Below are 13,693 nucleotides of genomic sequence, written 5' to 3'. Positions count from 1 at the left end.
CTCCTCCGGGATGGAATACCGGATCTGACCAGTGACTATTTTAATCCAAAGCAAGAGAAATAACAGCATTTGCCATGTAGGTCCGCAACACAAACGCCATTTTATGGAGCGAGGGCGTCCTGACTCCATATTTCACGAGTAGCTTAAATCCTACAAGCAACTCGAAATGAAATCCTTCACCAGTGTCCCAATTTGAGACGATTCTCTATCTCCAACGTCTTCTTTTCATAAAAGCAAAACAGGCTGTTTATATAAGCGGCTGTACTTCCGTGGAGCTCCACCTCATATGAAGCAGATTCTCTCTCTCTCTTCTCTACATTGCAGTGACAGAGGAGGAGACTCTACTGACTGACATCACTATAGAAATTATTTCACTGTTCAACAGCGTCCCCTAGAGTCCAAAACGTGAACACCAATACATTTAGGTGAAAACAGATAACTTTGTCTGAAAATAGAATCATTCTAAGAAAACATTAAATTATGTAATTGTTACAATATGTCGTGCATGTTGCTGATGTTGTAGAGCCTATACTTCAGTGAAAAGAGAATATGATGAGCTATGAGAAGACAATGTATGGATGGAAATCTAAATGTATTGATATTACTAAGGTGCGCGTCTAGATAAACATAATGGTCCACGTCAATGAAAGCAATGATACATATTTTACAATGATGATATGATATGACTAAAATTATTGCATCTTATCGCGCCATATAGAGTAAGTGAAATAAATATGTAGGAAGTAAGTTAAACAAGTAAAGACTTCATGAGCTGAAATCATATAACGCAGCTGGGACTGAAATACAGGAGCTGTCCATCAATGTGGTGCTGAACTCTCCCTCTAAACTCAGTGGACAAGTGGACACACACACACACACACACACATTGGACACACACACACACACACACACACACACTCACACACACACACACACAACACACACACACACACACACACACACACACACACACACACACACACACACACACACACACACAGCTTGCAAGGTGACTGTTAGGTTAGATGTGCAAAGAGAGCTCTTGAAACGTCAGCATAATGGTATATTGGGCTACGCTATCAATGGTGCTGAAATTATGACGCTTAAAATTGGCAAATGGTAGAATTTAAATTGAACAAAGAGAGCTCTTATAACATCAGATTTATGGTACATCGGGCTACTTTGTCGCTATCCATGGTGCTGAAATGCCAACGCTTAAAGCCAATCAACCATACAGCAATCACATTACACAATTGGCAAATGGTAGAATTAAAATTAAACAGCATTGCTTTGGTTGGATGAAACAGTGGAGAGCACGCACACACACACACACACACACACACACACACACACACACACACACACACACACACACACACACAGTATATAGCATTGTGCTTCACTGTTTGAACAAAGATAGAGTCGTCCAGAAATACTGCAAGACATACCATCTGACAGAGGAAGGTAAAAGATTAAGATAAAATGTGTTATTCTCTAAAAGCTAAATGATTACTTGTGCAGCACCAGTCTCCAAAGCAATGGTGCGACATCTGTTTCATAACAGAGACATTTCATAACAACGATCATCGATATTGTTTTCATCATGAGAAAACAAAGAGACCATCAGCACTGACTCAGCTTGTCATTTCAGCACCAGGCCGGTGGACAGCGACAGAGAGAAATCAACCAGAGGAGGCAGGGACTGTTTCACTCTCTCTATTATCAGCAACATTACATCATCATCATCATCATCATCATCATCATCATCATCATCATCATCATCGTCATCATCATCATCATCATCATCAAATACATAAAGATGTATGATGTCCATTAGTGATTATCTTCATGAGGTCACAGGGTAGTAAAAGGAAAATGAACAACACTACTCAAACGATGCCTGCTCAAAAATGTATGAATCAGAGGTATAATTATTCACTCATTTGAATCACTATCACTACTTACGTTTTTCTTATAGATGTGAAATGACTTAAAAAATAAAGTCTAACTCACCAGTGTTGACATGTGAGAAACCTGAGCTGCTAGCTTCTCCCTCTGCAGAGTGTCACCTCCATCTCCACCAACGCTCACCAAGCTTTGACTCATAGGTTGCATATATTTTATGTCACTCTTCCTGGAGTCAGTCGTCCTGCACACCTCGTAATTGTACACATGCGGGAGAGTCCCTGTCCCCAAAGTGTCTGAGTAACGCGGTGGATAATATGGAATCACCGGGAGACCGGAATGATAGAGGACGCGAGACTGTCTCCATCTGTATATCTTCACTGATATAATAACCACTAAACACGTGATGAAGAGAAAGGAAACTACAGCCAAAGCCAAGACTAAGAAGAAAGTCAGGTTGTCATTGTACTCCTTGTCGTGCGTAAAGTCAGTGAACTCCGAGAGCACTTCCGGGAAGCTGTCGGCCACCGCCACGTTAACATTGACTGTAGCTGAACGAGAGGGCTGTCCGTTGTCCTCCACTACAACAGTCAGCCTTTGTTTCACAGCATCTTTATCAGTGACTTGGCGGATAGTTCTTATTTCTCCATTCTGTAAGCCCACTTCAAACAGCGCCCTGTCTGTGGCTTTCTGTAGTTTATAGGAGAGCCAGGCATTCTGTCCAGAGTCCACATCAACAGCCACCACTTTAGTGACCAGATAGCCCACATCTGCTGAACGAGGCACCATTTCAGCCACCAGAGAGCCGCCAGTCTGGACTGGGTACAGAACCTGAGGTGCGTTGTCGTTCTGGTCCTGGATCAGTATTTTCACAGTCACGTTGCTACTGAGTGGAGGGGAGCCTCCATCCTGCGCTTTGACAACTAGTTGAAGCTGTTTGATTTGTTCATAATCAAAGGAACGCACTGCGTGTAAAACTCCAGTGTCAGAGTTTATAGACATATAAGTAGAGACTGGACTACCACTGATCTGTGTGTCTTCTAGGAGGTACGAGATTCTGGCGTTTTGATTCCAATCAGAGTCACGTGCGTTGACAGAAAATATAGAAATTCCGGGGGAATTATTCTCTGTGAGGTAGGCGGAATAGGTGGATTTATCAAACAATGGGGCGTTGTCATTTACGTCAGAGATTCTAAGGTGTAAAATCCTTGTGGTACTGAGAGGAGGTGATCCCGAATCGGTGGCTGTTATGGTTATATTATATTCAGGAATAGTCTCTCGATCAAAATACTGGTCTGATACCAAATTATAATAGTTGGTCAAGGACGACTGTATTTTAAAGGGAAGTTTTGCGTCTATAGAGCATGTTATCTGTCCATTTCTCTCTGAATCTGCATCTTTGACATTTATTATTGCAATAGTGGTTCCAGGAGGGGCATCCTCAGACACAGGGCTGGAGAATGACATGATGTTAATAACAGGTGCGTTATCGTTGACATCAGACACCTCGAATATAATTTTACTTGTCCCCGTCAAACCTCCCAGATCCTTTGCCTCAACCCGAACCTCAAATTTCTTATCTTTTTCATAATCAATCTGACCAGAGACAGATACTGTTCCAGTGCTCTCGTCAATTGCGAATATATCAGCTATGCTCCCTTTCAGTTTAGAAAAGCAATATGTTATTTTCCCATTCGACCCACTGTCAGCATCTGTAGCATTTACCGTTATGATATATGTGCCTTTAGAGGCGTTTTCCATCACAGTAGCCTTGTAGACTGACTGGTTGAAAACAGGAGCGTTATCATTGGCATCTAGAACAGTGATGTCTATATTTACTGTACCAGATCTCTGGGGAGTTCCACCGTCCACTGCCATCAGCTTTAGAGAGAGATGGGGATGCTCCTCTCTGTCTAACGGTTTCTGAAGCACCATTTCCGCATATCTACTGCCATCGGGATTGGAATGTTGTTTTAATATAAAATTATCGTCGGGTGTTAAAACGTAATTTTGCAATGCGTTCTGCCCCACATCAAGATCCTCTGCACTCTCTAACGGAAATTGTACTCCAACTGTAGCCGATTCGCTCATCTCAAAATGAATATCTTTACTTGGAAAAACAGGTGCATGGTCATTTACATCTACAATTTCCACAGTTACACGATGCAGTTCCATAGGATTCTCTAGAATGATCTCGAAGCTGAAGCTACACGGTGTGACGTCGCCACAAAGCTGCTCTCTGTCTATTCTCTCGTTCACGACTAGAATCCCTTTGTCTGTCTTCAGCTCGGTGTACTGGATGCTGTCTCCGGTCACGATACGGGCCCGGCCTGAACGGAGCCTTTTCAAATCCAAGCCCAGGTCTTGTGCTACGTTACCGACAAGAGATCCTTTCTTCATCTCCTCCGGTATAGAATACCGAATCTGGCAATCCACCATATTCGCCAAATACAAGAAGAAAACGAGCAGACCGAAGTACCATCGCAACCCACAGTGCAAACGCCATTTTAAGGCTTTGGGGATGAGAAATCCTTGACGTGTCATCTTAAAAAATAATCCAGAGAAAAGTATGTCCTTATAGAAAATAACCACCACGGTTAAGGCTGGCTGAGATGTGTTCCAATCTTCTTCACTTTAACGTTTTCCACAATAGAGCTAGTGTTTTCGACGTCTCTCCCCTCCTCGCATTACACCCTCTTCACTCTGACGTTAAAGCGCAGCAATATGGGAGGGGATGCAAGTCACTGACACTGGACATGAATTGTTTTACTGATCAACAGCGTCCCTTAGAGCCCAAAGTGGGAACAGAGCATAACAAAACCAAGTATATTAGTTTATATTCTGATCGAGTTAAGAACAGAACAGTCCATTGTCTTGATCAAATATTCAATGTTATTAAACTCAGCCTTTTGTCATTCTGTGAAAATAATATTTTGAATAAGTGGCCAAATAGGCTATTTATTGCATTTGACCCCTATAGTACTGGAATGACGTCACATTCTATAAAGAATGGAAAGCAGTTGAAGACAGTCTTACAATGTAAGGAGCTGTCCATGGTGCTGAATAGGTTTGTTATAGGGAACCATGTTGATGTATCATACAATACAATTATATGCAAGAAAGAGCAACTAAGTGGAAAATATGACATAACTGAGGCAAATGTGAAAACGATCAACTCACCTCTAGAGGCAAAATGGTTATTATTCCAACGTTGTATATAGATCAGAGAATTCTTACAACAGTATCACTGTTTGAATCTAACACCAAGGAAGGACTCTATGTACAGTATGTTCCCTGAGAGGAGCTGTCCATAACGTGTGGTTCTGAAAATGCCCTACCAGCCCACTGTTAGGTGGATGGAAATATTTATAACTTTATTCATAACTTGAATGAGAACAAATCCAATGAGTGTTGTTTTGTGGTATGACAAGTATCTACAAAACAATGCCATTTCTATCATATCTACGGCACTCTTTCTGTCCATCCCATCCACCAATATGCCTGTAGTGAAATCACAATGCAGGTGATTAGTGACGCCAAAGCAATAAGCTTAATCGATAGTGAAGAGAGGGACAAATGTAAGGTAATTCAGACATTTGGGCAAACGAGCTCTCATTAACCAAACATGGCATAAAACGTGTGTCTGTGGGTGTGTGTGTGTGTGTGTGTGTGTGTGTGTGTGTGTGTGTGTGTGTGTGTGTTTATCTCATGTAAGTATGCAGATTAGGATCTTCCTTGAACCAGATAGTTCCCCAAAATATTCGTATCTAATCTCACGTTATTGTGTATACTTTATGGGTCAACGTGGTAGAGACAGGTGAAGTTAAGGTCATTGCAGCACAATGGACAGTGACAGAAGTTTTCTCAACTTCATTCCAAAGACGTCAATCAAGAAGAGCATATAAGACATACGTTTAGAACCACGCCACCCTTTCAGCACCACGGATAGCGACAGAGCAAAGCGCAGGTCGCCTTCGAGGCTGTCCATCCTTTTTAAACATCAGGACACAATGGAATTGCAATCACCAATAACAACCACAAACCCCCCATTATAGTTAAATCTGCTTTTTGTGTGCACAAAAAAGTACAGGTACTAGTCACCATATAGATTATACGGTACACATAATAGCACAGACATAGATATTCATTCTAACTCACCAGTGTTGACATCTGTGAACCCATGGCTGACAGCTTCTCCCTCTGCAGAGTGTCGCCTCCATCTCCATCAACGCTCACCAAGCTTTGACTCATAGGTCCCATATATTTGATGTCACTCTTTCTGGAGTCAGTCGTCCTGCACACCTCGTAATTGTACACATGCGGGAGAGTCCCTGTCCCCAAAGTGTCTGAGTAACGCGGTGGATAATATGGAATCACCGGGAGACCGGAATGATAGAGGACGCGAGACTGTCTCCATCTGTATATTTTCACTGATATAATAACCACTAAACACGTGATGAAGAGAAAGGAAACTACAGCCAAAGCCAAGACTAAGAAGAAAGTCAGGTTGTCATTGTACTCCTTGTCGTGCGTAAAGTCAGTGAACTCCGAGAGCACTTCCGGGAAGCTGTCGGCCACCGCCACGTTAACATTGACTGTAGCTGAACGAGAGGGCTGTCCGTTGTCCTCCACTACAACAGTCAGCCTTTGTTTCACAGCATCTTTATCAGTGACTTGGCGGATAGTTCTTATTTCTCCATTCTGTAAGCCCACGTCAAACAGCGCCCTGTCTGTGGCTTTCTGTAGTTTATAGGAGAGCCAGGCATTCTGTCCAGAGTCCACATCAACAGCCACCACTTTAGTGACCAGATAGCCCACATCTGCTGAACGAGGCACCATTTCAGCCACCAGAGAGCCGCCAGTCTGGACTGGGTACAGAACCTGAGGTGCGTTGTCGTTCTGGTCCTGGATCAGTATTTTCACAGTCACGTTGCTACTGAGTGGAGGGGAGCCTCCATCCTGCGCTTTGACAACTAGTCGAAGTTGTTTGATTTGTTCATAATCAAAGGAACGTACTGCATGTAAAACTCCAGTGTCAGAGTTTATAGACATATAAGTAGAGACTGGACTACCACTGATCTGTGTGTCTTCTAGGAGGTATGAGATTCTGGCGTTTTGATTCCAATCGGAGTCACGTGCGCTGACAGCAAATATAGAAATTCCGGGGGAATTATTTTCTGTGACGTAGGCAGAATACGTAGATTTAGCAAACAGTGGGGCGTTGTCATTTACGTCAGAGATTCTAAGCTGTAACTTTGCGGTGCTAGAGAGGGGAGGAGATCCTGAGTCTCTGGCTGTTATGGTTATATTGTATTCAGGCGTCAATTCACGGTCGAAAACGACATCCGAGATCAATGTGTAATAACTGGTTAAGGATGATTTGATCTTAAACGGTAGCTTTGTATCTATTGAGCATGTGATCAGGCCATTTCTTTCGGAATCTGCGTCTTTAACGTTAATGACAGCTATTGTGGTGCCGACCGGAGCATCCTCAGACACAGAGTTGGAGAAAGACAGGACGTTTATGACCGGAGCGTTGTCATTTATGTCAATCACCTCGATTATCACTTGACTTGAATCCGCAAATCCTCCCTGGTCTTTAGCTTCGACTCTTATTTCGAATTTCTTATCCCTTTCGAAATCTATCTGCCCGGAAACAGATATCACACCGGTCGCCTTGTTGATGGTAAATATATCAGCAATGCCCCCCCTCAACTTTGAAAATCCATACGTTATGTGTCCGTTCGAACCACTATCTGCATCGCTAGCATTAACGGTTGTTATATAGGTACCTATTTGTGCGTTTTCAATCACAGACGCCCTATATGTGGTTTGATTAAATACAGGAGCGTTATCATTTATATCTAGAACAGTGACGTCTATATTTACTGTACCAGATCTCTGAGGAGTTCCACCGTCCACTGCTATCAGCTTTAGAGAGAGACGGGGATGCTCCTCTCTGTCTAACGGTTTCTGAAGCACCATTTCAGCGTATTTACTACCATCAGGATTGGTGAGTTGCTTTAAGACAAAATTATCATTCGGTGTCAAAACATATTTTTGCAGATCATTTACACCTACGTCAAGGTCTTCAGCGCTCTCCAAAACAAATCGCGCTCCAATACTAGCGGTCTCACTGATCTCGAATTTCAAATCCTTAGTATGAAATGTTGGAACGTGGTCATTTACATCCAGAACTTCGACAATGACGCGGTGGAGTTCAATTGGATTCTCTAGAATGATCTCGAAGCTGAAGCTACACGGTGTGACGTCGCCACAAAGCTGCTCTCGGTCTATTCTCTCGTTCACGACTAGAATCCCTTTGTCTGTCTTCAGCTCGGTGTACTGGATGCTGTCTCCGGTCACGATACGGGCCCGGCCTGAACGGAGCCTTTTCAAATCCAACCCCAGGTCTTGAGCTACGTTACCGATAAGAGATCCTTTCTTCATCTCCTCCGGGATGGAATACCGGATCTGACCACTGACAATTTCATTCCAATACAAGAACAAAACCAAGAGGATTGTCCGTGTAGGTCCGCAACTCAAACGCCATTTTACACAGCGAGGGCGTTCCAACGCCATGTTCTATTAGTAAATCCCACAAACAATAATGAAGAAAATAAGATTCACCAGGATACAAATGAGAGACGATTCTCTATCTCCAACGTCTTCTTTTCATAAAAGCAAAACAGGCTGTTTATATAAGCGTCTGTACTTCCGTCGAGCTCCACCTCATATGAAGCAGATTCTCTCTCTCTTTTCTACATTGCAGTGACAGAGGAGGAGACTCTACTGACTGACATCACCAGATAGAAATTATTTCACTGTTCAACAGCGTCCCTTAGAGTCCAAAACGTGAACACCAATACATTTAGGTGAAAACTATTAACATTATCTGAAAATCAAATAATTCTAATAAAACATTAAATTATGTAATTGTTACAATATGTAGTGCATGTTGCTGATGCTGTAGAAGAGCCTTACTTCAGTAAAAAGGAAATATGATGAGCTATAAGAAGACAATGTATCAGTGAATGGAAATCTAAATGTATTGATATTACTAAGGTGCGTGTATATTAGTTAAACATAATGGTCAACATCAATGAAAGTAATCATACATGTTTAACAATGATGATATGATATGAATAAAAGTATTGCATCTTATCTTGCCATATAGAGTATGTTCAAATAATATGTAGGAAGTAAGTTAAACAAGTAAAGACTTCATGAGCTGAAAGCATATAACACAGCTGGGACTGAAATACAGGAGCTGTCCATCAATGTGGTGCTGAACTCTCCCTCTAAACTCAGTGGACACACACACAGCCAGTTTGCAACGTGATATAGGTTAGACTTACAAAGAGAGCTCTTGAAACATCAGCATCATGGTACATCGGGCTACTTTGTCGCTATCCGTGGGCCATTCAATCATACAGCAATCACATTAAGCACACGCACACACACACACACACACACACACACACACACACACACACACACACACACACACACACACACACACACACGCATTATCAGATCCACCAACCTCTAGAGGAGAGTCTGGTTCATCCAGGATGCTCTTTTCACTCTGGATCCGCTGCATCGTCCCTGTAGAACTGGGGTCCATTATCAGAATGTTCTGACTACCAGCCATGCCGAACTTACAGTCACTCTTCCTGGAGTCAGTCGTCCTGCACACCTCGTAATTGTACACATGTGGGAGAGTCCCTGTCCCCAAAGTGTCTGAGTAACGCGGTGGATAATATGGAATCACCGGGAGACCGGAATGATAGAGGACGCGAGACTGTCTCCATCTGTATATCTTCACTGATATAATAACCACTAAACACGTGATGAAGAGAAAGGAAACTACAGCCAAAGCCAAGACTAAGAAGAAAGTCAGGTTGTCATTGTACTCCTTGTCGTGCGTAAAGTCAGTGAACTCCGAGAGCACTTCCGGGAAGCTGTCGGCCACCGCCACGTTAACATTGACTGTAGCTGAACGAGAGGGCTGTCCGTTGTCCTCCACTACAACAGTCAGCCTTTGTTTCACAGCATCTTTATCATTGACTTGGCGGATAGTTCTTATTTCTCCATTCTGTAAGCCCACTTCAAACAGCGCCCTGTCTGTGGCTTTCTGTAGTTTATAGGAGAGCCAGGCATTCTGTCCAGAGTCCACATCAACAGCCACCACTTTAGTGACCAGATAGCCCACATCTGCTGAACGAGGCACCATTTCAGCCACCAGAGAGCCGCCAGTCTGGACTGGGTACAGAACCTGAGGTGCGTTGTCGTTCTGGTCCTGGATCAGTATTTTCACAGTCACGTTGCTACTGAGTGGAGGGGAGCCTCCATCCTGCGCTTTGACAACTAGTTGAAGTTGTTTGATGTGTTCATAATCAAAGGAACGTACTGCGTGTAAAACACCAGTGTCAGAGTTTATAGATATATAGGTAGAGACTGGACTACCACTGATCTGTGTGTCTTCTAGAAGATATGAGATTCTTGCATTTTGATTCCAATCAGAGTCATGTGCGCTGACAGCAAATATAGAAATTCCGGGGGAATTGTTCTCTGTGACGTAGGCGGAATAGGTGGATTTATCAAACAATGGGGCGTTGTCATTTACGTCAGAGATTCTAAGGTGTAAAATCCTTGTGGTACTGAGAGGAGGAGATCCCGAATCGGTGGCTGTTATGGTTATATTATATTCAGGAATAGTCTCTCGATCAAAATACTGGTCTGATACCAAATTATAATAGTTGGCCAAGGACGACTGTATTTTAAAGGGAAGTTTTGCGTCTATAGAGCATGTTATCTGTCCATTTCTCTCTGAATCTGCATCTTTGACATTTATTATTGCAATAGTGGTTCCAGGAGGGGCATCCTCAGACACAGGGCTGGAGAATGACATGATGTTAATAACAGGTGCGTTATCGTTGACATCAGACACCTCGAATATAATTTTACTTGTCCCCGTCAAACCTCCCAGGTCCTTTGCCTCAACCCGAACCTCAAATTTCTTATCTTTTTCATAATCAATCTGACCAGAGACAGATACTGTTCCAGTGCTCTCATCAATTGTGAATATATCAGCTATGCTCCCTTTCAGTTTAGAGAAGCAATATGTTATTTTTCCATTCGACCCACTGTCAGCATCTGTAGCATTTACTGTTATGATATATGTGCCTTTAGAGGCGTTTTCCATCACAGTAGCCTTGTAGACTGACTGGTTGAAAACAGGAGCGTTATCATTGGCATCTAGAACAGTGATGTCTATATTTACTGTACCAGATCTCTGTGGAGTTCCACCGTCCACTGCCATCAGCTTTAGAGAGAGGCGGGGATGCTCCTCTCTGTCTAACGGTTTCTGAAGCACCATTTCCGCATATCTACTGCCATCGGGATTGGAATGTTGTTTTAATATAAAATTATCGTCGGGTGTTAAAACGTAATTTTGCAATGCGTTCTGCCCCACATCAAGATCCTCTGCACTCTCTAATGGGAATTGTACTCCAACTGTAGCCGATTCGCTCATCTCAAAATGAATATCTTTACTTGGAAAAACAGGTGCATGGTCATTTACATCTACAATTTCCACTGTTACCTGATGCAGTTCCATAGGATTCTCTAGAATGATCTCGAAGCTGAAGCTACATGGTGTGACGTCGCCACAAAGCTGCTCTCGGTCTATTCTCTCGTTCACGACTAGAATCCCTTTGTCTGTCTTCAGCTCAGTGTACTGAATGCTGTCTCCGGTCACGATACGGGCCCGGCCTGAACGGAGCCTTTTCAAATCCAAGCCCAGGTCTTGTGCTACGTTACCGACAAGAGATCCTTTCTTCATCTCCTCCGGTATAGAATACCGAATCTGGCAATCCACCATATTCGCCAAATACAAGAAGAAAACGAGCAGACCGAAGTACCATCGCAACCCACAGTGCAAACGCCATTTTAAGGCTTTGGGGATGAGAAATCCTTGACGTGTCATCTTAAAAAATAATCCAGAGAAAAGAATGTCCTTATAGAAAATAACCACCACGGTTAAGGCTGGCTGAGATGTGTTCCAATCTTCTTCACTTTAACGTTTTCCACAATAGAGCTAGTGTTTTCGACGTCTCTCCCCTCCTCGCATTACACCCTCTTCACTCTGACGTTAAAGCGCAGCAATATGGGAGGGGATGTGAGTCACTGACACTGGACATGAATTGTTTTACTGATCAACAGCGTCCCTTAGAGCCCAAAGTGGGAACAGAGCATAACAAAACCAAGTATATTAGTTTAGATTCTGATCGAGTTAAGAACAGAACAGTCCATTGTCTTGATCAAATATTCAATGTTATTAAACTCAGCCTTTTATAATAATAATATTTTGAATAAGTGGCCAAATAGGCTATTTATTGCATTTGACCCCTATAGTAATGGAATGACGTCACATTCGATAAAGAATGGAAAGCAGTTGAAGACAGTCTTACAATGTAGAAGAGGTTTGTTATAGGGAACCATGTTGATGTAGCATACAATTATATGAAAGAAAGAGCAACTAAGTGGAAAATATGACATAACTGAGGCAAATATGAAAACCATCAACTCACCTATAGAGGCAAGATGCTTATATTCCAAAGTTGTATATAGATCAGAGAATTCTTACAACAGTATCACTGTTTGAATCTAACACCAAGGAAGGACTCTATGTATGTTCCCTGAGAGGAGCTGTCCACAACGTGTGGTTCTGAAAATGCCCTACCAGCCCACTGTTAGATGGATGGAAATATTTATAACTTTATTCATAACTTGAAAGGATATTGAACGCCATATTTTGCACAATCACGACCGAATTAATTCAACTCCAGAGGAGAGTCTGGTTCATCCCAATGAGAACAAATGAGTGTTGTTTTGTGGTATGATTGACAAGTATCTACAAAACAATGCCATTTCTATCATATCTACAGCACTCTTTCTGTCCATCCCATCCACCAATATGCCTGTAGTGAAATCACAATGCAGGTGAATAGTGACGCCAAAGCAATAAGCTTAATCGATAGTGAAGAGAGGTACAGAATCTAAGGTAATTCAGACATTTAAACAAGCTCTCATTAACCAAACATTGCATAAAACGTGTGTGTGTGTGTGTGTGTGTGTGTGTGTGTGTGTGTGTGTGTGTGTGTGTGTGTGTGTGTGTTTGTGTGTGTGTGTGTGTGTGTTTATCTCATGTAAGTATGCAGATTAGGACATTCGTGGAACCAGATAGTTCCCCAAAATATTCGTATCTAATCTCACGTTATTGTGTATACTTTATGGGTCAACGTGGTAGAGACAGGTGAAGTTAAGGTCATTGCAGCACAATGGACAGTGACAGAAGTTTTCTCAACTTCATTCCAAAGACGTCAATCAAGAAGAGCATATAAGACATACGTTTAGAACCACGCCACCCTTTCAGCACCACGGATAGCGACAGAGCAAAGCGCAGGTCGCCTTCGAGGCTGTCCATCCTTTTTAAACATCAGGACACAATGGAATTACAATCACCAATAACAACCACAAACCCCCCATTGTAGTTAAATCTGCTTTTTGTGTGCACAAAAGAGTACAGGTACTAGTCACCATATAGATTATACGGTACAGATAATAGCACAGACATAGATATTCATTCTAACTCACCAGTGTTGACATCTGTGAACCCATGGCTGACAGCTTCTCCCTCTGCAGAGTGTCGCCTCCATCTCCATCAACGCTCACCAAGCTTTGACTCATAGGTCCCATATATTTTACGTCACTCTTCCTGGAG

At 42.6% G+C, this 13,693-nt stretch overlaps 3 protein-coding genes across 3 annotated transcripts; all 3 read right to left on the bottom strand.

Moving 5' to 3' along the window:
- Positions 1 to 2,004: 2,004 nt before the first annotated feature.
- On the bottom strand, positions 2,005 to 4,344 carry LOC311242495 (protocadherin gamma-A10-like; the record flags this gene model as incomplete). The annotated part of the gene is made up of 1 exon (XM_084331458.1): positions 2,005 to 4,344. One exon carries the CDS (start codon positions 4,342 to 4,344, stop codon positions 2,005 to 2,007), a length of 2,340 nt encoding a protein of 779 aa, XP_084187584.1.
- Positions 4,345 to 6,054: 1,710 nt separating this feature from the next.
- On the bottom strand, positions 6,055 to 8,487 carry LOC311242494 (protocadherin gamma-A10-like; the record flags this gene model as incomplete). Its single annotated transcript, XM_084331457.1, has 1 exon — positions 6,055 to 8,487. The coding sequence occupies one exon, from the start codon at positions 8,485 to 8,487 to the stop codon at positions 6,055 to 6,057; it is 2,433 nt and encodes an 810-aa protein (XP_084187583.1).
- A 642-nt stretch (positions 8,488 to 9,129) lies between these two features.
- On the bottom strand, positions 9,130 to 11,791 carry LOC311242493 (protocadherin gamma-A10-like; the record flags this gene model as incomplete). The annotated part of the gene is made up of 2 exons (XM_084331456.1): positions 9,130 to 9,136; positions 9,432 to 11,791. The coding sequence occupies 2 exons, from the start codon at positions 11,789 to 11,791 to the stop codon at positions 9,130 to 9,132; spliced, it is 2,367 nt and encodes a 788-aa protein (XP_084187582.1).
- Positions 11,792 to 13,693: the final 1,902 nt, after the last annotated feature.

The sequence above is a fragment of the Notolepis coatsorum genome, assembly GCF_963971535.1.
Source record: "Notolepis coatsorum genome assembly, chromosome: 16".
NCBI lineage: Eukaryota > Metazoa > Chordata > Actinopteri > Aulopiformes > Paralepididae > Notolepis > Notolepis coatsorum.
This window is presented reverse-complemented; position numbering and strand designations above follow the sequence as displayed.